Source organism: Pelophylax lessonae (genome assembly GCF_965119305.1).
Source record: "Pelophylax lessonae genome assembly, chromosome: 3".
Classification (NCBI taxonomy): Eukaryota; Metazoa; Chordata; class Amphibia; order Anura; family Ranidae; genus Pelophylax; species Pelophylax lessonae.
In genome coordinates, this window is record NC_138770.1 from 508,046,787 (window position 1) to 508,070,699 (window position 23,913).

The 23,913-nt window shown below is 46.8% G+C and overlaps 1 protein-coding gene across 6 annotated transcripts in view; it reads right to left on the reverse strand.

Annotated features, from left to right (window-relative positions):
* BIRC6 (baculoviral IAP repeat containing 6) overlaps positions 1–23,913 on the reverse strand; it is an 807,095-nt gene that overhangs the window by 455,655 nt on the left and 327,527 nt on the right. For all 6 annotated transcript variants that reach the window (XM_082252286.1, XM_082252283.1, XM_082252284.1 and 3 more), the window contains exon 33: positions 16,054–16,181. In XM_082252286.1, the coding sequence (XP_082108412.1) occupies positions 16,054–16,181 (128 nt within the window). The remainder of the gene's footprint in view (positions 1–16,053; positions 16,182–23,913) is intronic.

Here is a 23,913-nt window from a genome sequence, read left to right on the forward strand (position 1 = left end):
GAGCCAAGTGGTGAACCCCCTGAACAAAGGTGCCAATCAAAGAATGCGTAGCCAAAGGTCATTAAAAGAAAATCGCCATGGCCAAAACCTGGCGCTTGATGGTACCCAAGGCAAAGAGCTGTTCCACACCTCTTTGGAGGAATGTCAAGATTCGAGCCACCGAAAAGGAACAGGGGGAGGGGGGGGGGGGGGAAACCCGAGATTCACACAATGCAATCAACGACTTCTAAATCTTGCTAGAGGTCGATTTTCTAGCTTTTAAGTGTGGGGATCACAGAGTCAGACAAACCCCTATCCTTCAGCACCTGGCTTTCAACAGCCAAGACGTTAAAGCAGGATGGAAGAATGGCTCTTGAGCCAATAGGTCTTCTTCAAATCCTTAAGGGACATCGGCGACCAGCAGTCCTAAATCCACGTACAAAGACCAGCAAGGCCAGTCTGGGGGCCACTAGGATGACCAGAGTTCCATCTGCCTCGAATTTTGCAGAAGTCTCAGTAGAAGTTTTAGAGGGGGAAAGGCGTCTTATCAGACGATACTGGCCGCAGGGAGCCACAAATCCGTCTGTGGTGTTGGCCAGAGGATCCTGAGACCTCGCCACAAACTTCTGCACCCTCCTGTTGAGACGAGAGACCAACAGGTCCACCTCAGGAGTTACCCACCGGAGAGACAGCTGATGAAACTCCTCAGGATGAAGTAACAAATTCCCCCTGGTCCAACGTCTGTCAATTGAGGTAATCCGTCTGCCAATGTTCCACCCTGGAATATGTAAAGCAGAGAGGGCTGGAACAAAACTTTCCTCCCACCTTGGAATGCCGGCTACTTCTCGAGCCGCTAGGACACTTTTTGTGACCCCTTGGTGATTGACATATGCCCTGGCATTGTCCAATTGAAGCCATACCGGGCTCCCCTGAATGCAAACCGACCAATGGAAGATGGAGTGGATTCCTGCGCTAAAACATATCTATATTAAATAAATAATATAATTGTAAAAACAAGTGACTGTGAAACCTCTGAGTAAATAACCTATGTGATATAGGAGGGAAGCTGCACACATGGACCTATAGAGAATCCCAGATTGTAGTATAAAAATGTGTAGCGCTTAACCCATGGATCCTCAAACTACGGCCCTCCAGCTGTTGCAGAACTACACATCCCATGAGGCATTGTAATACTCTGACATTCACAGACATGACTAGGCATGATGGGAATTGTAGTTCCTGAACAACTGGAGGGCCATAGTTTTAAGACCCTTGACTTAGAGCATGGGTCTTCAAACTGTGGCCCTCCAGTTGTTCAAGAACTACAATTCCCATCATGCCTAGTCATGTCTGTGAATGTCAGTTTTCCAATGCCTCATGGGATTTGTAGTTCCGCAACAGCTGGAGGGCTGTAGTTTGAGGATCCCTGGGCCTTAACCCATAAAAAATAAAATATAAAAAAAAAATTATATATAAAATTTCAAAACCAGTGATAACGATTAAATTGGTAGTGATAACCAATAAAATTGTGCAAAGTGAATATGTACATAATATGATGAACAAAAAAAAATAAAGTTTTTTTTGCAACAAAAATATAGTCCCTGCAACTGAGTCGCTAAATTGTGAAAGTCCCACTAGATTTCAGAAGGTGGATGTTGTCTTCTATGGCAGCTTTAAAAGCGACTTATAGTAAACCAAACTGCTTACCAAATAAAGTTGGTCTACCAAATTAATGGACAGACCTTGGCTCACTTTTGATAAGATGACAGAATCCACTTGCTGAGCTTCTCATTGGTATGAGGGAAGAAGGCTCTCAAAGGTAGGTGTTCAAAGAACCATATAAATCGGATAAAAACAAAAAGCACATAGTGTAACTCTGTAGATAAATTAGGAAAGGAAATGTAAGAGTAGCACTCACATGGTATCCTTATACTTAAAGGTGTCTCACTGGTGACCCCAATCAGGGAAAAGAGAACCGCAGATCCCAAGAAAAAGGCAAACGACACACACAAAGCACTTGCAAGACAAGTGTACACCCCCACGCAGGTTGGAAGGTAAGAACCTCTCTGGAGGATAAAGCCGAAATTCAATCTTGTTGCCGGACTGAATAAGCTTGTGGACCCACCTGTCTTGAATCAGGAAGGTGCACGGGTCCGGGAAAAGAGTGAAGATGTCCCCCCACCCCAAATATGGGTGAGGGCTCCACTTCAGGGAGAAGAGGGCTTGTCTGCAGGCCTGGAAGGACCTGCTCTCGGCTTACTAGTCTGTCTTGAGATCCTGAGGAATGAAAAGGCTGCTTCTGAGCCAAGAAAAAAGGACCACGTCTGCGATTAGAATCCCTGCTCCTCAAAGCCTGTGGGAGTAGAGTAATGATTTCTTCCCAGGAAGAACTCAACAGGCTATACCCCCACAAAGGGGAGATCTGATAAAGCTGTATTTGAAGCTTGGGCCACAGACCAGCATTTCAGCCATATCATGCGCCGAAGGACCACTGCTGTCACGGACAGCCTAGAAACGAAGGGAGCCACATCCAGAGGCATCACAGAAACTGCAACCCCTAGACCAACTGGTTCGCCAGCTCCGCAAAGGTCCAGATCCAGGCGCAAAAGCTTTGCCCACTCCATCATGGTCTGGGACACCAAGGAAATGGTGAACGATGACCTAAGGACTGAACCGGCCATAGTAAACATGTGTTGGAGCAAGGTCTCCACTCTCCTATCAAAAGGGTCTTTAAAAGCCGGAGACTCCGCCACCAGAATTAGAGTGGATTTATTCAGCATGGAAACCTGAGAATCCACCACAGGTGGGACTGTCCACTTTTTTACAGGGACTCTTTAAAGGGATACCTTCTAGAGAAACACTTAGGTATCGCCACAATGCGTTTAGGGCAACCCCACTGACTTGCGACAATTTTGTTAAAATAGGTGGGAAAAGAAAAAACCTTTGCGATCAGAGAGAAAGAGGAAGTCCAGGAGTCAGCACTTGAGGTCCGCCGCTGCAATCACCACCTATAAGGCTCCAAAAACATTTGGCCGCTGCTCTATTGGATGTGATACCACAAGAAAATGGGTGTTGGACTACACAAACATGGCCGCCGATATATACAGCCAGCAATCCACAACAAAATGGCAGCTCCCGGGACCCACAGGGGATATTTTGACAGTAAAGGGGGGCCCTGGCAGGAACCCTCACCAGGACAACTCCCCCCTAAAAAAAACAAAAAAAAAATATGCCTTTGGCTGCAGGCAGCACCCCCCTCCCAGCTAGGAGGGAGGGAGGGAAGGTGTGGGTAGATGGGGGTGGTCCACAGGGGATCCTGACATATGGGGGGGGACGCTGCGAGGGAAAAAAGGGAACCCAGGGGTCCAACCGTCCCAGGGAGGGGCCCACGTCCACCCCAAAAGGCCATCAGTAAAAGTGGGGGGGGGGGGGGGGGACACTACTTCGCACACCATGGCAGCGCTCCAGGCAGACCACTGCACCATCGGAACAGCGGGCCAGGAGGCATGCTGCAACTTGGGCAAGGACCAGGTCGTATGCGCACTCACGAGACGTCATACTCTCAAGCCAGCTCCCGTCCAGTGGGGCTATGTCGTGGCTGACTTAGCGAGGAGCTGAGGCCCGCACACGATCGCTGGACAGGCTTGGGAGACTGTAAGGATATATAATATCCAGTCCAGCAATTAATTATAGTTCTCACAGGAACAGAACATGAGAGGAACAAATTCATTTTTAAAAAGAAAAAAATACTAGGAACAGAGATCGCAGCAAGAAACTAGGTCCTTACTCCTGACTAGCAGGGAGGGGGGAGTATATCCCCTGGGACTGCCCCATAGACGTGATAACGTTTTTTTTTTTTTCCAGCCTAGTGACCTACTCTAGTAGGGTGCACATGACACAATGTTCAAGAAGATTCTGGAGCCCATTAATGAACGAAGCAGAAAACTGGATTTTTGTCTTATCGTAAAATCCTTTTCTCTGATGTTCATTGACGGACACAGCGACATATCTTCATTAGTCGAATGGGACGTCCCAAAGCAGTATCAGCATGAGGGTGGATACAAACACAGGAAAAACAATTCCCAACAAGCTAAACATAGCCAACCAGGTAACCAAGGAGCTCAACCAGGAACAACTGGAACTCCCATGCCAGAAAAGGAACACCCTCAAAAGGCAGAAGACTCTGCCAGCGTGGCCTGCAAAACCTTGCGGCCCAAAGCAGCATCCGCAGACGCAAAAATATCCACTTTGTAAAACGTAGTGAGCGTGTGTACAGATGCCCAGGTGGCCGCTTTGCAAACCTGAACCACTGACACCTGGTGACGGAAGGCCCAGGAGGCACCGAGCGCCCTCCTAGAATGCGCCTTAACCGGGAAAGTATGAACCTGACCCTTAATAGAATAGACCCGCACTACCGTCTGCCTGATATATCTGGAAATGGTTGCAGCAGATGCAGCCTGTCCCTTACGAGGACCCTCCGTAAGAGGAAACAAGGAATCCGACTTCCGAATTGACTCAGTCGCCATCAAGTACATCCTGATGGCCCGAACCATGTCTAACGAATGCAAAGCAACCTTCATGGGGTGCTTAGGCTTAGGACATAACAAAGGCAACACAATGTCCTCATTCAAGTGAAACCCTGACACAACCATAGGAAGGAACGACTGACCGGGACGAAGCACCACCTTGTCCCAATGAACCACCAGATAAGGCGACTGAAAGGACAACACAGTAAGCTCCGAGACCGTGCGTGCAAAAGTAATAGCCACAAAGAAAAAAAAAAAAAAAGGCCACCTTCTGTGACAAGGTAAGTATAGGAATTTCACGAATATTCTCAAACAGCGTTTTTTAGAGGACTAAAAGTACCAGGTTGAGGTTCCACGGAGACACTAAGGACCGCACGGGTGGAACCAAATGACAAACTCCCTGCACGAATGTGCGAACCAAGGAATTAAATGCCAACTGTCTTTGGAAGAAAACTGCCAAAGCCAAAATCTGGCCCTTAATGGTGCCCAAGGTTAAACGTTGATCAACATTTTTGTAAAAACTCCAAAAGACATGATACCGAAAAGGAGCGGGGGGAAATTCCCCGAGACTCACACCAAGAAATATTTGCTTTCCAAACTCGATGGTAAATTTTACGATAGGTAGAAATCCTAGCTATTAATAGGGTAGGAATCACAGAGTCCGACAAACCTCTATCCTTTAGTACCTGGCTTTTAATAGCCAAGCCATTAAAGCAGGATGGAAGATCGGTCCTTGAGACAGAAGATCTTCCCTGAGAGTAAGCCGTCAAGTGGCGTTGGCTACCAATCATACCAGGATCGACGAGGCCGGTCTGGTGTCACCAGAATCACTGGAATCCCTTCTGCCTCGATTCTGTGCAGAAGTCTCGGCAGAAGTTGTATTGGAGGAAATGCATAAATCAGACAATACCAGCCCTAAGGGGCCACCAGAGCGTCCGCGGCATCCGCCAGAGGATCCCAAGACCTCACAACGAACCTTGGAACCTTCTGGTTGAGACGAGAGGCCAACAGGTCCACATCTGGTGTCCCCCACCGAAGGCACTGTTGATGAAAAACTTTCGGGTGAAGAGACCATTCTCCCGGACACACAGCCTGATGACTGAGATAGTCCTCCTGCCAATTTTCCACCCCTGGAATGTGCACTGCCGACATCGCCAGAGTAAGACGTTCTGCCCAATGCAGAATACTGGCCACTTCTTTTGTTGCTAGGGCATTTATGGTTTCCCCCTTGGTGATTGAGATATGCCACAGCCGTGGAGTTGTCGAATAGGATCCCCACCCCACCCCCCCACCCCCCAGACGATCCGTCTACCGGAGTAGGCAAAGTTGGATGGCTCAAATTTCCAGGATTTTGGACCGCAGACTGGACTCCTCCGAGGACCAAAACCCCTGGGCTGAATCTGTGCCTAGGACCCCCCTCCCCCCATCCGGACAGACTGGTGCCCCTAGTCACTACTGTCCAGAACAGTGGGAGGAATGACTTTCCTTATCAAAGCCACCAAAGCAGAGATACTCTCGTCACGCAACTCAACAGGATCAAATTGTCCAGAGCCTGAGGATGCTTGTCCCATTTGGCTAGAATCTCTTTTTGCAGAAGTCTGGTATGGAACTGAGTGAATGGAACGGCCTCGAAAGTAGAGACCATCAAACCTAGAACCTGCATGCAGGTCCTCAGAGATGACTGACAACTGGATAACAGGAGGCAAATTTCCTGCTGCAACTTCAAGAGTTCTGGATCTGGTAGAAACACCCGGGCTGACGCTGAATGCAGAGTCAGCCCCAGAAAGTCCAACTTGTTGGACGGAGTTTCAAGGCTGACTTGAAAATTCAGAATCCTGCCGAACTCTTGCAGAGTTCTCACCATGATGTCCAGGTCCTCTTTCATGGCCGACGAGGAATCCGTCCTCAGAAGAAGGTCATCCAGGTATCCCAGAACGGAAATCCCCTGTTGCCTAAGTAAGGCTAACACCAGGGCCAACACTTTCTTGAAGACCCGAGGAGTGGAGGCAAAACCAAAGGGTAACGCCACGAACTGATAGTGCTTCTCGCCTATGGTAAAACGAAGAAAACGTTGATGTCCAATGTAGATCGGAATTTAAAGATATGCGTCCTTTATATCGATGGAAGCTAGAAAGACCCCCTGATGGAGATTTAGTCACTTTGGCAGGCCTGCGGGTGCCAAATTGCACCAGCGTGGCCGACAGCATCTACTGCGTCCTCCATTTTTAAGGTTTCCCGCACTGAAACAATTAGTGCTTCAACCATCCCTGAGGTGGAAGAAGAGAAATCATCCTCACTGTCAGAACACTCGAGATGTGTGGACGCAGAGCCGTGGGGTGACTTATGTCCGTGGCGGGTACATCCTCCTCAGATTCTGAGGAGCCAGATGAAATAAGAGGACAGCGGAAGCTTTTTGGCAGGTCGCTTTTGCAAAACCATGTTCATTTTTGACACTAAGGATTGTAGGAACGCCGTCATGGCCGCCATAGCAGAATGGGATCCCGAAGATTCCCCCTCGGAGAGTGGGTCTGGTGGTGAGACACACTCGGCCATCTCCATCCTGGTGCCGCAATGAGAACACAGTGAAAAATGTAAACAAAGCTGTATTATATTAACCACTTCAATACAGGGACCTTTCACCCCCTTCCTTCCCAGGCAAATTTTCAGCTGTCACACTTAGAATAAAATTTGTGCAGTCATGCTACACTGTACCCTAAAGACATTTTTATCTTTTTCCCCACACAAATAGAGCTTTCTTTTGGTGGTGTTTAATCACCGCTGGGTTTTTTATTTTTTTACAAAAAAAAGAAAAAAGATAATTTAAAAAAAAAAAAAGTTTTTATTTTTTTGTGAGTAAATTTTGAAAATAAATAATTTTACTCCTTCACTGATGGACATTGATGAGGTGGCACTAATGGGCACTGATAGGACGCACTGATGAACACTGACGGGCAGTACTGACGAGCAGCACAGATGAGCAGCCACTGACTGGCAGAACTATGGGCACTGGTTTGGGGGGACTTATAGGCACATTTTTTTACTTTACAGTAATCAGGGCACTGATGATCAGTGCTCTAATTACCTGTCCTAGGCTCCCCTTTGAGGAGCCGCTGATCAGCTTTTCTCGCCACACACACACAGTGTGAGGTGAGGAGAGCCCATAAACGGCACTTCCTCATTTAAATGTGACCGGCTGTGATTGATACCAATTTCCCATAAAAACGCATTTTGCGCAGCCGGCGGGCCCTTGGGACAATTGGTCTTCTCTGAGAGGAAGCCCCCCAGAGATGTTTATGGCCACCAGTATGATTGGAAGATCCTGACTCTTTATTCCTTGCAGAAGTTTGAGCTGAAGATACTAGACTTATCATGGCCCTTGGATGCCTGCGGTGTCTGTCAGAGGACCCCCTGACCCCATCGTGAACTTAGGCATCCTCCTGTGGAGCCAAACCTGCTTAAGAAGCTTCATGTAGGACTGTGCAAACAAAACAGTCTTGAAGGTGGATACCACCAGACTCAGAACCTGTATGCAAATCGGTAGAGAGAACTGTCTATGTGATAGCAGCCGATGAATCACGGCCTGTGGCTCCTGATTTGCCAAAAGGGAAGGACCACCCTGGTAAGAATTAAAATCAGACCTAGGTAAATCAATTCCCTAGACAGGGATAGGGGGTACCTTAGGTAGTTCGGACATCACCTAAACCTTTTCAGGAATTAAATTTGCACAAGGAGACTCAGGATCTAAAACACCAGAAAAGAACAAACTGACGCCCTTTCTGGGTACCCCCAAAATCAACAATTTGCGGGTCTCCTCGACGCCTTACAAAAGAAGTCCACGGACCAGAAACCAGCAAAGATGTCCCCCCACCCCAATAATGGGTGAGGGCAGACCTTCATACTGAAGGGGTCTTGTCAGCTGGTCCAGGAGAAGCTAGCTCTAGGCTTACCAGACCAAGGTTGCTTGGAGCCTCCGGGGGAAGATTTAAAAGATCTATTTCTCTTATTCTCCATCCTAAAAGCACAAAATAATTTTCTATGGGCTGAGGAGGAGGGCCCCCTGTCTGCAACGAGGCTCCTTCCCTTTGCTTGACTGTGGCAGGAAGGTATTCTTCCCCTCCGTGATACCTTTAATGATCTCATCCAGGGTACCCCCAAACAGGCGATCACCTTGAAAGGGCAGACCAATGAGAGCTTTCTTAGAAGCTTTGTCTGCGGACCAATTCTTAAGCCACAGAACACGCTTAATCACCACCGCTGAAACAAAGCACAGGAGCTGTATCCAAAGCTGCATCACAAATAAACGGCAGCCCATGGACCAACTGGTCTGCTAAATAAACATAAGCAGCGGGGGACCTGATCACTCACCAGTCTTTGGCGCAAAAACTTGGCCCATTCAGTTAGAGTCAGACACCAGGGCTGAGGCAAAGACTGGCCGCAATGCTGAACCAGCTATAGTAAACATGCTGCGTGCCACAGCCTCCGCTTTCCTGTCAGCCGAATCCTTAAAGGACGGGGAATCCTCTGTCGGGATCATGATTGCTCTATTCAACCTGAAAACAGATGGGTCCACCAATGGTGAACTAGTCCACTTTTTTTAAAAGGGACTCCTCAAAAGGGTAACACACAACAAAATGTTTGGGGACCACAAAGGGTAATTTTGGTTGGTCCCATTCCTTACAGGAAAACCTGTCAAAATAAGGCACATAAGGAAAATCCTCAGGTATGCATAAGTTGCCTCATACTCCAAACGACAGCCACGTCTGTGGCTACATCAGCTGCTTCCTCCATTTTTAATGTCTTATGCACAGCAGTGATAAGTGCGTCTACCAGCACTTTTTTTTTTTCGCTGCTGCAACCATGGAGGAATCATCCTCACTATCAGATGGATCTGGGGGATGTGATATTAGGTACTCCGGGACAGGCGTCATCAGGCTTAGAATCCGATGAGACAGACTGAGCAGGGGAAGGCAGGGGACTCTTCCTCCTGGGCCTTTGCCCACACACCACTTCCACCCAAAACACTAAAGACTGCAGGACCGCCGTTAGTGCAACCATGGGAAGCTGGAGTTCCGAGGGACCTGCCACATCCATGAGTCAGTGGGGGGGAGATGCGACCACGAGGCTCCATAATGAAAGGAAGACCTTGCAGTACAAGGTTCAGGGTACCTATCAGAAGAGAGATAACAGGGATCCCCAAGGACTCACCCCATCGACTGGAGAAGTGCCGAGAATTCGAACCCAGCATCATTATGGACGCCATCCCTGTTCATATGTCCCGTGAACAGGAAGAGGAAACTGAGGAGGAAAAGAAGGAGCTTCGGCATCCACAGGAGGCTTCGGTCGTCTCCAGCGTCTATCCGACTAAGGGCTCCTGTGACATCATCCGGCTACACAAACATGGCTGCCAACCAGAGACCAGCCAGACTAAGGGAAAATGGCCATGATCAGCTACAAATGAAGAAACATGCTGCCAGGATCTTCCCTGCGCCCTCTGCAATGCTGCACTCTACGCAAGGGGACCTCCCCCCCGCACTCTCCAAAAGGGCATCCCCCCCGAGCCCCTGAAGGTAGGACACACGTTGAGGGAGACTCAGCTGCGTACTCTGAACTGGGACCCCCCTGCCCTATACCCACACTGCAAACAGTAGGGCATGCACCTCGGGGTCTCCTACAATGGGACCCCTCCAGACTACCAGGGCAGGACACACACTACCCCAGGACCCTTACAGAGTGGGGACGGCAGGGGAGACCCCTGCATTCTCTGCCCTGGGACCCCCACCAGACTTCAGGTCCAGACAGGGGGAAAGGGAGTGGGGGAAGCCCAGCTCACTGAGGGATTTAAGGATGGGAGGAGGGAACCTGCAGGCAGGTTCCCTATCAGTCCCCATCATCCATCCCAAAAAAAACGCCAAAAGGGGAGAGTGGGGACTGTACTTACCCTTCCATGGTGCAGGTACTTGCCACCGAAGTAGGGGAGCTGCCTGCCAAGGGACCGCTGCGACTCAGGCCCAAGCCTGGTCGTATGCGACCCTGCGAGATGTTTAGCTTGTGGGCTGGCCTTTGTCCGTAAGGACATGTAGAGGCTGACCTAGTGCGTAGCTGCAGTCTGCATACACTCGCTGGCTGGGCTGAGGGGACCCCTGGATCTAGATTATCCAGCCCAGCAGTTGATTGTAGATCTCCCGACAGAAAAAAAAAAATGTAATGAAGGAGAAAATATTGTTAGGACCAGAGATCCCAGCCAGAAGCCTAGGCCCTAGCCTTACTCCTGGCTAAAACTGATTACCTAGACCAGAGAGGGGGGTTATACCAAGGTGAGGACGGCCCATGGGCGTATCTAGGTTTTTTTTTTTTTTGTTCTGCTTAGTCCTACTCCTGGAGGGGGCAATATAACCCAGTAGTTATGATTTATGGAGCGCTGTGTCAGTCGATGGAACGAAAGAGTAGTAAGATTCTTGTGCTCCAAATACAAAATGTCTGACTGTTGTAATAGGTATATTAAAAATCTGCTGTCCAGGCAGATAGGAATATTGCACTTAGAAAGAGGCAGCCATCCTCAGAGTGTGTCCATGGACTCTGTAAAATATGTGGAAAGCAGAGGCGGGTAGGCGCCACTAAGTGTAGAATTAAAAAGTAGACATTTATTGTACAAGATCAAAAAAACTAACAAGAGATAAAAACAACTCAATCATAAAAATATATAGTGCAGCGCAAAAACTAATCTTTAAATCATAAATTTCATATAAAATCCATTCATTGAAAAGTAATAATAAAACCCAAAAGTCCCTCTTAGAAAGTCCATCAAATGGTAGCTTAAGTCCAAAAAGGTGCTGGAAAGAAATCCAATAAAGGCGACACTCCCTTCACCAGAAAGCACTAAAATGAGCTCACCTCCTTCAGAGATCCCTGTATTACCAGTGGGTCAGACAGGCTTTCATCATAACAATGAACGGAGAGGATCTCCTGAAAAATCCACTTGACACCAACGGTAAAGATAGCCTTGGGTGAGGGAGGTATAAAACCTTAGTGTCTCCGATGGGGTAACAGCACACCAGACAGGCATAATTATGAAAAGAGAGATCTAAGTGCATACCATTGAATATCCAAATTTATTCAATCAGTAATACACTTACAAACACTTCTTCAGAATCAAGGGATAAAAACCAAAGCAAAAGCCGATGTCGATACCGTTCGGCTAGCGAGACAGCAGCGGCCCCCGCTGACAAAGTCCTGTAGGACATAACGCGTACGGGAGATGGAGCCTACCGACTGACGTCACCTGCTGCTGTCTCGCTAGCCAAATGGTATCAGCTTTATGCTTTGGTTTTTTTGCTTGATTCTGAAGGAGTGTCTGTAAATATACTACTGATTGAATAAATTCGGATTTTAAATGGTATGCACTTAGATCTCTCTTTTCATATTTATGCCTGTCTGGTGTGTTGTTACCCCATTGAAGACACAGATGTTTTATACCTCCCTTACCCAAGGCTATTTTTACCGTTGGTGTCAAGTGGATCATTCAGGAGGTCCTCTCCGTTCATTGTTATGATGAAAGCATGTCTGACCCACTGGTAATACAGGGGTCTCTGAAGGAGGTGAGCGCATTTGAGTGCTTTCTGGTGAAGGGAGTGTCACCTTTATTGGATTTCTTTCCAGCACACTTTTTGGACTTCAGCTACAATTTGATGGACTAAGAGGGACTTTTGGGTTTTATCATTACTTTTTAATGAATGGATATTATATGAAATTTATGATTTAATCACTTGCTGACCACCCCACGCAGATATACTGCGGCAGGGTGGCTCGGCTGCGCATAATCACGTATATCCACGCGATTATGTGCACGCGGTCTTGGCGCTGTGCTCCCGCTGTGATTAGACGAAAAGGAGCGGGCTCGATCGCCGCCGGCCTCCCGCAATCTTTAGAGAAACTGACAGAAGATCTGTCTGCTTATGTAAACAAAGCAGGCGGGTCTTCTGTCACACAGGCAGAGAGTGATCAGGAGTTTCAGCTAAGCTAAAACCCCCATCTCTGTGTGCCTGTCACAGAACCCTCCCCCCCCCAGTCAGTAAGCACAGTTAGGCATACATTAACCCCTTTGATCACCCCCCAGTGTTAGCCCTTTTCCTGCCAGTGTCATTTATACAGTAACAGTGCATATTATTTAGCACTGAATACTGTATTAATGTCACTGGTCCCCAAAAAGTATCAAAAATGTCAGTTAGGGGTCCAATCTGTCCACCGCAACGTCGCAGTCCCGCTAAAAATCGCTGATCGCACCCATTACTAACTAAAACAAAAAATAAATAAAAAGTCCTAAACAAAAAAATCTATCCCGTAGTTTGTAAACGCTAAAACTTTTGCGCAAACAAATTAAAATACGCTTTTTGGGATATTTTTTTTTTTACCAAAAATATGTAGCAGAATACAAATTGGACTACACCGATAAAAAAAATTGATTTTTTCAATTTTTTTTTTTTTTATTAGGAATGTTTTATAGCAGAAAGCAAAAAATTTTTTGTTTTTTCAAAATGGTTACGCTTTTTGTTTATAGCGCAAAATTTAAAAACGGCAGAAGTGATCAAATACCACCAAAAGAAAGCTCTATTTGTGGGGAAAAAAGGACATCAATTGTATTTGGGTACAGTGTCGCACGACTGCGCAATTTTTCGTTAAAGTAACGCAGTGCCGAATCACAAAAAATGGCCTGTCATTAAGGGGGTAAAACCTTCCGGAGATGAAGTGGGTAAAGATTAGTATTTGTGCTGCACTATATATTTTTAGGATTATGTCTGTCTAGGCTTTAGTAATGTACCTGGGTCAGTGTTCAGCTTGCATATTTATCTATTGTGGTTACCGATTGCGCTGAGTGTTCTTTTTTCTTTCATTAATAAAACAACTCATGCCCGTCATGTAATGTGTGGTCCCAGTGCGTCGTCCAGTAGGCTTCACAGAGAAGGTTGTAGGTATCCAGCAAAAAAACCTCCATGCTAATCGGTGTGGAAGGCAGAAGCAGAAATGACATCAACGGTGCGGGGTGGAAATCCGAACCATGGGCTATCAAACAAGGAGGCTACACCCTGAGAGCTCACTGGCCAGTTGAAGGAGCTGTGTAGCGTGTAGCCTCCTTGTGTGATAGCCCATGGTATGGACTTCAGCCCTGTACCATTGACGTCATTTCCGCTTTCACGTTCCATGCTAGTTAGTGTGGAGGTTTCTCTGCTGGATAGTTTACAACCAACCAGCCTATAACCTACTCTTGGCATTTTGGGGAGACTGTGAAGCCTACTGGACAACCATTGTGACCACACATTACATGACGGGCATTTTATCTCTTGCAAGTCTTTTTGAGCTTGTCCAATAAAGGTGTACATTTTAACCACTTGCCGACCGCCGCAAGTACATATACTGCGGCGGTCAGCCCCTCCTGGGCAAAGCAACGTATCGGTACGTTGCTCGCCCACGAGCCTCTAGGGGGAGAGCGCACGCGCTCCTGCCCCCGCTGGTTCCCTGCCATCCCCGCGCGAGTGACCGGCAGCTCCGATGTCCACCAGTCACTTGTGATCTCCCGCTGCAGAGGGAGAAAGGCAGGCGGCTAATGTAAACAAAGCAGTCTGTCATTCCCCCTGGTGTAACTGCAGAGACTATACGATCCTGCTATGTAGGATCGTAGGTCTCTGTGGTTACATCACAAGCCATGCCCCTTGACAGTTAAAATCATGCCCCTAGGGACACACTTAACCCCTTGTGTCATTTTTACAGTAACAGTGCATATTTATAGCACCGATTACTGTAGTAATGTCACTGGTATCCCCAAAAGTGTCAAAAATGTCAGTCCGGGGTCCGATCTGTCCGCCGCAATGTCGCAGTCCCGCAAAAAAAATCACCGCCATTACTAATTAAAAAGAAAAAAACAAAAATGACAAATCTTTCCGGTTAGTAAACGCAATAACTTTTGCGCAAACCAATCAAAATACGCTTATTGCGATATTTTTTACCAAAAATATGTAGCAGAAAACAAATTGGCCTAAAATGTTAAAAAAAATTTGATTTTTACATTTTTTTTGAGAATTTCATATAAAAAAATGTGAAAAATAGTTATTTTTTCAAAATTGTCGCTCTTTTTTTGTTTATAGCGCAAAAAGTAAAAATCGCACAGGTGATCAAATCCCACCAAAAGAAAGCTCTGTTTGTGTGAAAAAAAAATGATGTCAATTTCATTTGGGTACAGCGTCGCACGACCGCGCAATTGTCCGTTAAAGTCACGCAGTGCCGAATCGCAAATTAGGCCCTGGTCTTTGAGCAGCCAAATCCTCCGGGGCTTAAGTGGTTAATACTGCACTTAGTGGAGCCTCCCCCCCCCCCCCCCCCCTCTGCTTTCTACACTTAATCTTAGCCAAATGGCTGACAAACGAGCAAGTGGGCAGGTAACAAGTGGTTAACATACAATAAAGAAGCTCAGCATCTAAATCTTTCACCCTTTGATAAGTCATGTTCAAATAGATATTAGGACTGACTATGGAGATCTGCCAGCACAGAACAGACAGTGCTAATTATAGCAAATATAGCCTCTTCAAACACCAAGAGGAGCAAGTAGGATTTTTCAATGCTAGATTCCAGGGAAAAAAAAAATCTAAAAAAAACAATCTGCCATTTTAAATATTTTAAAAGTTGTGAATGAGAACATGAAACAATATAAAGTAGGCATTATCGAAATTTGGCAGCAAAATTGTAAATACACCTTAAAATAGAACTTTGACCAGGCAGTGGACATTCAGAACTATGGATGGTGATCTCCTATAGTCTACAGAGATTAGAAGTATGGAAGACTGCCAGATCGGTAGGAGGGTAAGCTGAGCCCCAGGTGAATAGTTAAAGTAAAATGCAAAATTTCTGAGGATCGGTTAATGAGTTATTTTTTTTAAATCACTGTGCCAAGAATATTTAGGAATTAGTTCATAACCCAAACATGATTCAAGATTCTAAAGATAGGAAAACATGTATGAGCATATTTAACAGCACCAGATGGTGTTTGTAAAAATTTGTTTCAATAGACTTGTCAAGCCATGCAAATGACATTTTAAAAAAAGACTAAGTGCCGGTTCACATATATGCGATGCGGGAACCCTGCGAATCCACTGCGGGTTCCCGCATCACATTCAAATCGCAGGCAGTTCACATTGCCAAATCCGAATCGCTGGGGGTGTCAATACAGAGTTAAGGATACCCCCAGATCAGTTTGCATATCACAGTGCGAACTGTTCGGATGTGAATCAGATCGCATTTGTGTGAAGCACCATCCGATCTGATTCTGCTGCGGACCCAAAAAAGGGTCCACTGCATCTTCTGTCTGAATCCGATGCAAATTCAGCCATACAACCTGTATGGCTGAATTCGCATCGCACAGACATCGCATGTGATTTTCAGAGCAGTGCGCTCCGAATCACACGCAATGTCTGTCATCGCTATAGTGTGAACCCGGGACTAAAGGTGATAAATTCTGTACTTTTACACCACATACTAATATATTCCACACCATACAGATTACCTGTTTGTGGTGAACCAACTGTTTCCTGATCTTCCTGGAGTACAGCCTATCCAAACTGCTGCTTCCCTTAGACGATCTGTTTAGACTCTGTGTGTGCAGGTTATTGTTAATGAAACTCCACTGGTTCCCTACGCAAAGAAATATACAATTAAGATACACACAAAAAAATAAAACAAAAAAGGCTTAACGTCATTGAATATTTAAATATTCTGAGTGATGTAAAATCTTTGCCAATTGCCTCATTTATATAAAATCAAAATGATGTGACTGACAACAAGGAGTTAAAAAAAATCACAGAAGCTTGAAATTTAAGTGGAATTACCCGCTTGCTGACTATATAACAAACATACAGCAGCAAGGTGGCTCTGCTGCACCAGATTACATATCTAGTAGGTGATCAGGCACTTCCGGGAAGGGGTCACGCATGCTGCTGGCGAACCAGCTCTGCTATAATTAGACACAGCTGATACCGAACAGTGGGTGGCAGCCACTAGATTACCAAAAGCACCCGCTGATTGTCAATAACACAAACTAAATAAACAAGGCAGAGCTCTGTCCTGTCAGCGGATAAGTAATGGATTTATTTTGTATGAGAAAAAAGGGGAGAGGTTTTAAAACGGCGCTACCTGGTATTATAGATGTGCCAAGATGCTACAAAGTGATCTTATCATAAACCATATAACATATAGATGGTGAGACAATATATAATATAATAAAGTGCTTAGTGCAGAAACGCAGAGACAAAAACGCAGAGACAAAAAATGGGCTAAATGTAATACGCCCTAGATATACTTGAAGTGCTGTGAGAAAATAAATAAAGCTGATATCACTAAGTACAAAATATATTTTATTGGGAAGTGTAAAAGGATGTATCAGAACAAAGATGTGCACCAGAATCTTAAGTGGTAAAAATGAAAGAAGATGCCAATAAATTATATGGTGAAGAAAAAAGGAGGGGGAGAGAGAGAGGCCCCCTATACGAAAAATAATTGTGCTGGACCAATGTCCGTGATAAGGTGCAATGTAGTGGTGTAGTATCAAGGAACATAGGTGCCTGTTCCTAAAGTGTTCACTAGATGTAGCGATCACCCTTGGTTTCCCCTAAAATGGCAGTAAATGATACGAGAGTGGATGTAGTTCCACACAGGGGGGGTGAGGTCCAAACTGTGATTAATGAGCCGGGGTTCCTGGAATCCTCGCGGATCGACAAGTCCCATCTAGGTGCTTAAACACAGAGAGAAGATCCCCATGGTGTAGTAAGTACAATCAAACAAGTAGGCAAGTAGTAAACACTCCATTAACACTCAAACGAGCGTTTCAGGTATGTAGGGTCAACCTGCAGACCCTCCAGATCAAATTTTCAATCGATCACACTCCTCCAATAAGATACACTGGATATGCTTTTCTACAGGGAGGCAGTAGACGTAGAGTGCAACGTACGTTTCGTTGTTGGACCCGCTCCAGTAGAAGTCCAACGACGTAACGTACTTAGGGCGGCACTCTACGTCAACACATCACTCTCGGTCTGCCAGTCCCTTGGAATGCGGAAGGCGCTGCAATATACTGCTGAATCAATCAGACTGGACCGTCAGTGTTTACTACTTGCCTACTTGTTTGATTGTACTTACTACACTATGGGGATCTTCTCTCTGTGTTTGAGCACCTAGATGGGACTTGTCTATCCGCGAGGATTCAAGGAACCCCGGCTCATTAATCACAGTTTGGACCCCACCCCCCCTGTGTGGAACTACATCCACTCTTGTATCATTTACTGCCATTTTAGTGGAAACCAAGGGTGAGTGCTACATCTAGTGGACACTTTAGGAACAGGCACCTATGTTCCTTGATACTCACCCCCACTACATTGCACCTTATCACGGACATTAGTCCAGCACAATTATTTTTCGTATAGGGGGCCTCTCTCCCCCTCCTTTTTTCTTCACCATATCATTTATTGGCATCTTCTTTCATTTTTACCACTTAAGATTCTGGTGCACATCTTTGTTCTGATACATCATTTCACACTTCCCAATTAAATATTTTGCACTTAGTGATAAATGGATTTTTGTAAGATCTTACCGTAAAATCCTTTTCTCTTAAGCTCATTGACAGACGTAGTCTTCTTGATTCTCAAGAGCTGGGTTATGTTGTCTCCGCAGGAGTAGGACTAGGCAGAAAGACAAAACGTTCTGGCTCCACCTTAGGGGCAGTCCCTGAGGGTATATCCTCCCTCTCTCTGCTACAGGGAATCAGTTCTGTTCTAAAGCAGTAACAGAGAATTTAATCCAACCCAACTCAATGATAGAGGGGCGGGTACTACGTCTGTCAATGAGCTTAAGAGAAAAGGATTTTACGGTAAGATCTTACAAAAATCCATTTTTCTCTATCGCTCATTGACAGACGTAGTCTTCTTGATTCTCAAGAGCTGGGACATCCAGAAGCAGTGCCACAAATGAGGGGTGGGATTGACAAAATCAAATCCAATCTAGAAGGCCCAACCGGTGCCAAACTAGAAGTTTTAAAGGCTCATTATAAACAAAGAATGAGACTAAAAAGAAAAATTTCCAACGGAAAAAACCCTCGAGGCAGACCACTGGTCTCCTCAAATGGCGGCCTGCAAAACCTTGCGGCCAAACACGGCATCAGATGATGCCATTACATCAACTTTATAATGTTTTGTAAAGGTATGCACCGACGACCAGGTAGCCGCCTTGCACACCTGGACCACTGACGCCTGATGGCGAAAGGCCCATGACGCACTAAGCGCCCGAGTGGAGTGCGCCTTAACAGGGAACGGGGGCTCCCGACCCTTAATAGAATAAGCCTGTACCACCGTCTGTCTGATCCATTTGGAAATGGTCGCGGCAGATGCAGGCAACCCCTTTTTGGGTCCATCCGGGATCACAAAAAGTGAATCCGTCTTGCGAAACGAGTCTGTCGTTTTCAAGTATACCCTGATCGCCCGGACCACATCCAAGGAGTGTAAAGCAAACTCCCGAGGATGACTGGGCTTAGGACACAGGGAAGGTAATACAATTTCTTCATTCAGATGAAATTCTGAAACCACTTTTGGTAGGATTATACCTCCTATGTCTGCTGTAATGCTACAGTCTGCTGGGTAGAGTGTTAGCTCTCAAACCAAGTCCACTTCCCACCAAACACATACTGTATTTACAAGGGGGACTTTTAGTGTCAGATATATACTGACCATGTATGGAGGGGCCCATAATTCATACTGCCTCATAACGAGGAAAGAAAAAAGGGAACGTTTACTCACCATACCGAACCGACAGGCACCCTCTCTTCACAATACCCTCTCCACCGGGGTGGGGGGTTGTGGACCACTCCGGACGCCTCGACTCTCTGGTTCCTGGCGTCCAAGCGAGACTTAACTCGCCAGGTCAGTCCCTCCACTGGGACTCCGTCGCGGCCGACCCAGCGCGGAGCTCTGGTTTGCACGCGCTCGTAGGCAGAAACCGGGGTGACCACTGGATCTCAACACCCAGCCCGTCGCCCGGCCCGCATACTTACTTCAATGTGTCGCGGCCGACCAAGCGCAATGCAATGGTCTGCGCGCGCTCGTAGGCCGGCTGGGGTGACCACTAGTGTCGCCCAGTCCGGCGTATTTGCTTGAAGATCTCACAGGAAAAAAACACTGGCGAAAAACTGCCTAAAAAAAAAATCTTTTTTTTTTTTTTTTAAAGAAAAAATCTTGCCAGGACCAAAAAGATCCCAGCAAGGAACTTAGGTCCTTACTCCTGACTAGACAGAAAAAAACTGATTCCCTGTAGCAGAGAGAGGGAGGATATACCCTCAGGGACTGCCCCTAAGGTGGAGCCAGAACGTTTTGTCTTTCTGCCTAGTCCTACTCCTGCGGAGACAACATAACCCAGCTCTTGAGAATCAAGAAGACTACGTCTGTCAATGAGCGATAGAGAAATAAGGCCTCCATCCATTACGCAGTGACTTGCCCTTGGAGGATTGAGGAAGAAGAATACTCTTCCAACCTGTAAGACCCTTGATCAGTTCATTCAATGAGGATCCAAATAAACGGTCCCCCGTAAAGGGGAGCTCTGATAGAGCCTTTTTTGAAGCCTGAACCGCAGACCAGCTTTTTAGCCACACCATGCGTCTAATAGCTATCCCCACCATGGATACTCTGGCTACAATAGGGGCCACATCTAGCGACGCATCACATATAAATAGTTGGGCTTGCACCATTTGGTCAGTTAGCTCTGCCAGGCCAGGAGGGAGCTGTTCTGTCTCTAGGTCACTTTTTAGTAACCTTGCCCATTCCGTTATGGTTTGGGACACCAGAGTGATCACGAAGATCGGTTTAAGTATTGAGCCCGCTATCACATGTAAGTGGCGGTACAGAGACTCAATCAGTCTATCCACAGGGTCTGTAAAGACCGGTGACTCCTCCACCGGGACCACAGTAGATTTGTTCAGTCTAGAGACCGGATGGTCCACATTCGGTGGAATAGTCCAGTTTGCGGATACCGCGTCCCCGAATGGATAGCGCCTCTTAAAACGCTTCGGCACCACTAACATCTGTTTGAGGCGCCCCAATTGGTCAGAGACAAATTTTGTAAAAAAAAGTTCCGGACAAGGGAAAACCTTGCCCGACTTCTGGGATTTGCAAATGCCAAATGACACCTGCGTCCCTGACATGCAAGTGCGATGACGTAGAACCCTCAGAGTGGCATGCGTCTGCGGCGGCCATATCTACCTCAGAATCTGAGGATACAGAAGAGGCAGGGGAGGGCATAGGGCACTTTTTACTAGTGGTCTTTTTAAAACCAAATCAATCTTTGACACCAGGTTTTCCAAAACCACCGTTAAGGCAGACAGGGGTTGCGACCTGGAGGTCCCCACAAACGCATGGAGGAGGAATCTGTAGGTGAAATTGGTTTCTGGGACTCCATATGAACCCAGGAATAGCACAGTGTCACTTTAAGAAAACTGCGAGAAATTGACCCACACCCCACTGCACCAGCAGTACTACAAGTCCCAGCCACTAGCTCTGAAGATAGAAGGGAGAGGGAGAGAGAGAGACCTAAAGGGACCCCAATAGACATACCACCATTTGATATGGAGGAGAAAAGGATCAGTCTGCTTGACAGGAAGAGGAAGTACCTAGGTCATCACTAGAGTAAAGGCCTAGCTGCTCCCTGCTGTCCAGTGTTTGCGGACTTCGAGAAAATGGCAGACTAATGCATTCCTATGGGGAAACTCCAAAAACATGGCCGCCCATGCATTTCAATGGGAACATCTGCAAAATGAGGCTGAACGATTCTACAGTAAAATGGCAGCCCCCTCGGCGTGTCATGTGGTCTCCAGGAACCCCTAAGAGGTCCAAACGATTAGTGGCATTGGAGGGTCCCCGGCAAGGACCCACACCAGAATTAGCCCTCCCCCAGCAGATCCACTATAGCGGCATCGGCGCGTCCACCCATCGCTGACTGAGGTAGGGACCTCTATGATGGTGGGGAGGGAGGCCTTGGAGGAGCCTGGTACATACCGAGAGGCCAGGGGGCATGAAGGGTACCCGAGGGTCCGACTTTCCAAGGGAGGGCCCCACGTCCGCCCGAGACCTCCAGAGCTATGGGGGGGGGGGGGGGGGGACACTACTCACCATACCAACGACATTGGGTGGGCGCCACTCTGAACAGACTGTATCTCCACTCGGGTGGGGGTGCTGACGGCCAAAGGGTATGCTGCGACTGAGGCCGAACCAGGTCGTGCGCATCTCGGTGAGGTGTTTCACTCGCGGGCAAGTCCCTGTCCATTGGGGCTCTGTCGTGGCAAGGCCTAGCGCTCGGCTATAACCTGCACACGCTCGCTGGCCGGGCTGAGAGACATTAAGAATCTAGGATATCTAGTCCGAAACCCAGTCCAGGTGTTGATTGCAGTTCTCTCAGGAAAATAACTAGCTAAAAAAAATAAATTTTTTAACAAAGATTTCCATTTAAATAAAAATGACAAGCGAAGACCGAAGTCCCAGCCGGGAACTAGGTCCTACTCCTAAACTAGGCAGAAACAAACTGAATCCTACAGCAGAGTGAGTGGGTGTATGCCTGCAGGGACTGCCCCATAGGCGTGTTTAAAGATTTTTCCTGCCTAGTGTCCTACTCCTGTAGGGGGCAGCATAAACCAATGGTCAAGAAGAATATGGAGCTGCATCTGTCAATGAACGATAAAGAAATTGTGATTCTTATTTTACCCAGAATCGTGCAGCTTTAGTGGGCGCTACTGCGTTCTTCCCAGCTGTGCTCCCTTTTGAAAGACATTGCAAGCTTGTTGAGAAATTATAGGGTTTGTGCTGAGCCAGCATCCCCATTCAGAGGGAACAGAAAACACCCCCATGGGGGACCAGCCAGCTTCCTGTATCTCTAGAAGTGACTTGTGTTCTGAGGAAGGGAAAGCCTGCTCTGTGCACCTCACAAGCTTACCTACAGTTGCAGAGCAGCAAAGAATGCTCAGATGGATGTTAACCTCACTCCATAGGTAATAGGGCCACCAACTGTCATGATGCATTTCTGCATCTGTCCACGTAAAAGGCCATGGCTACTAAATCCACAATCCTAGCTGATACCAGATGACTTTACCCTAAAAACAAACTCAAAATGAGGCACAGAGCAAATATTTAACACCAGCTTCTGCGCACACAGCTGCAGCCAGCCCAAGGGACAGACACATACAGCTGTACTCAAAAGTGTGCATACCCTGGGGGGGAAGGGTGAACTCTAAAGGCAAGGGGAAACTGATGACAAGATGATGTTATCAGAAAATAGTATACTGGCAGACAAATTGCATTCTTCTGCACGAAAGCTGTGCATGGGACGCTCTTGGACTTTCCAGCATGACAATGACCCCAAGCACAAGGCCAAGTTGACCCTACAGTGGTTACAGCAGAAAAAGGTTCTGGAGTGGCAATCATAGTACCTCGACTATCATCAAGCCATTCTGGGGAGATCTTAAGCGTGCAGTTCATGCAAGAGTACCAAAGACTTTGCATGGCCTGGAGGCATTTTGCCAAGACACGTAGGCAGCTAAATCACCTGCAAGAATTTGAGGCCTCAGAAGACGATTACAAAAGACTGCACGCTGTCATTGACGCTAAAGGGGGCAATACGCAGTATTAAGAACTAAGGGCCCTAGTCACTGCAGTACCACCCATCAACTCTTGCCGCAGGATCCTGCCAACTGGCCAGAGAAGCCTACATTCACACATCACAGCGGGTTATGTCACATTGGACCTTCAAACAATATCTTTTTACCCTTGGGGTCCATTGCCCTAGACCTGTACAGCACCCTACCAGAAACCCCTTGGTCAGTTACAAACTGCACAGGGTTCCAATACCTACAGGGTCCGGCGTCGCAACCAGTCGCATCACAGGCAAACCCCGCTAAAACATCCATATCCATCAAAGCAGGGCTCGGGTGCTCTCCATCTTCGTGTCCCCCGCTGTGGGAATGGATCTGGATGATCAATCTCCTGATCCCTGCTAGTATCACCTGAGAATCTGGCATTAGTATAAAGCGCTGTACTTCAGTGACCATCACATTTCAGAAACTTGGGAAAAAAATTAGTAACTTCCTGAGTAAGTGGGGTTATATAGAGGGATGTCCTGTGTTTTTCCTTCAGTGTCCATTCACCTATAGGTGGCACATAACCCAGGTAGTCACGGTGCTCTGTATTCCGTAATGTACAAAAAAGAAAAGTCATTTGAAGTGACAGTTTATAAGGGCTAAGGATGAGGTGGAAACAAGCTTTATTATCTGGACAGTCATCACAATATTGTCCAAAAGAACCAGCACCAATTGTTGCCTTAATAGATCATCTAAGTATGCTAC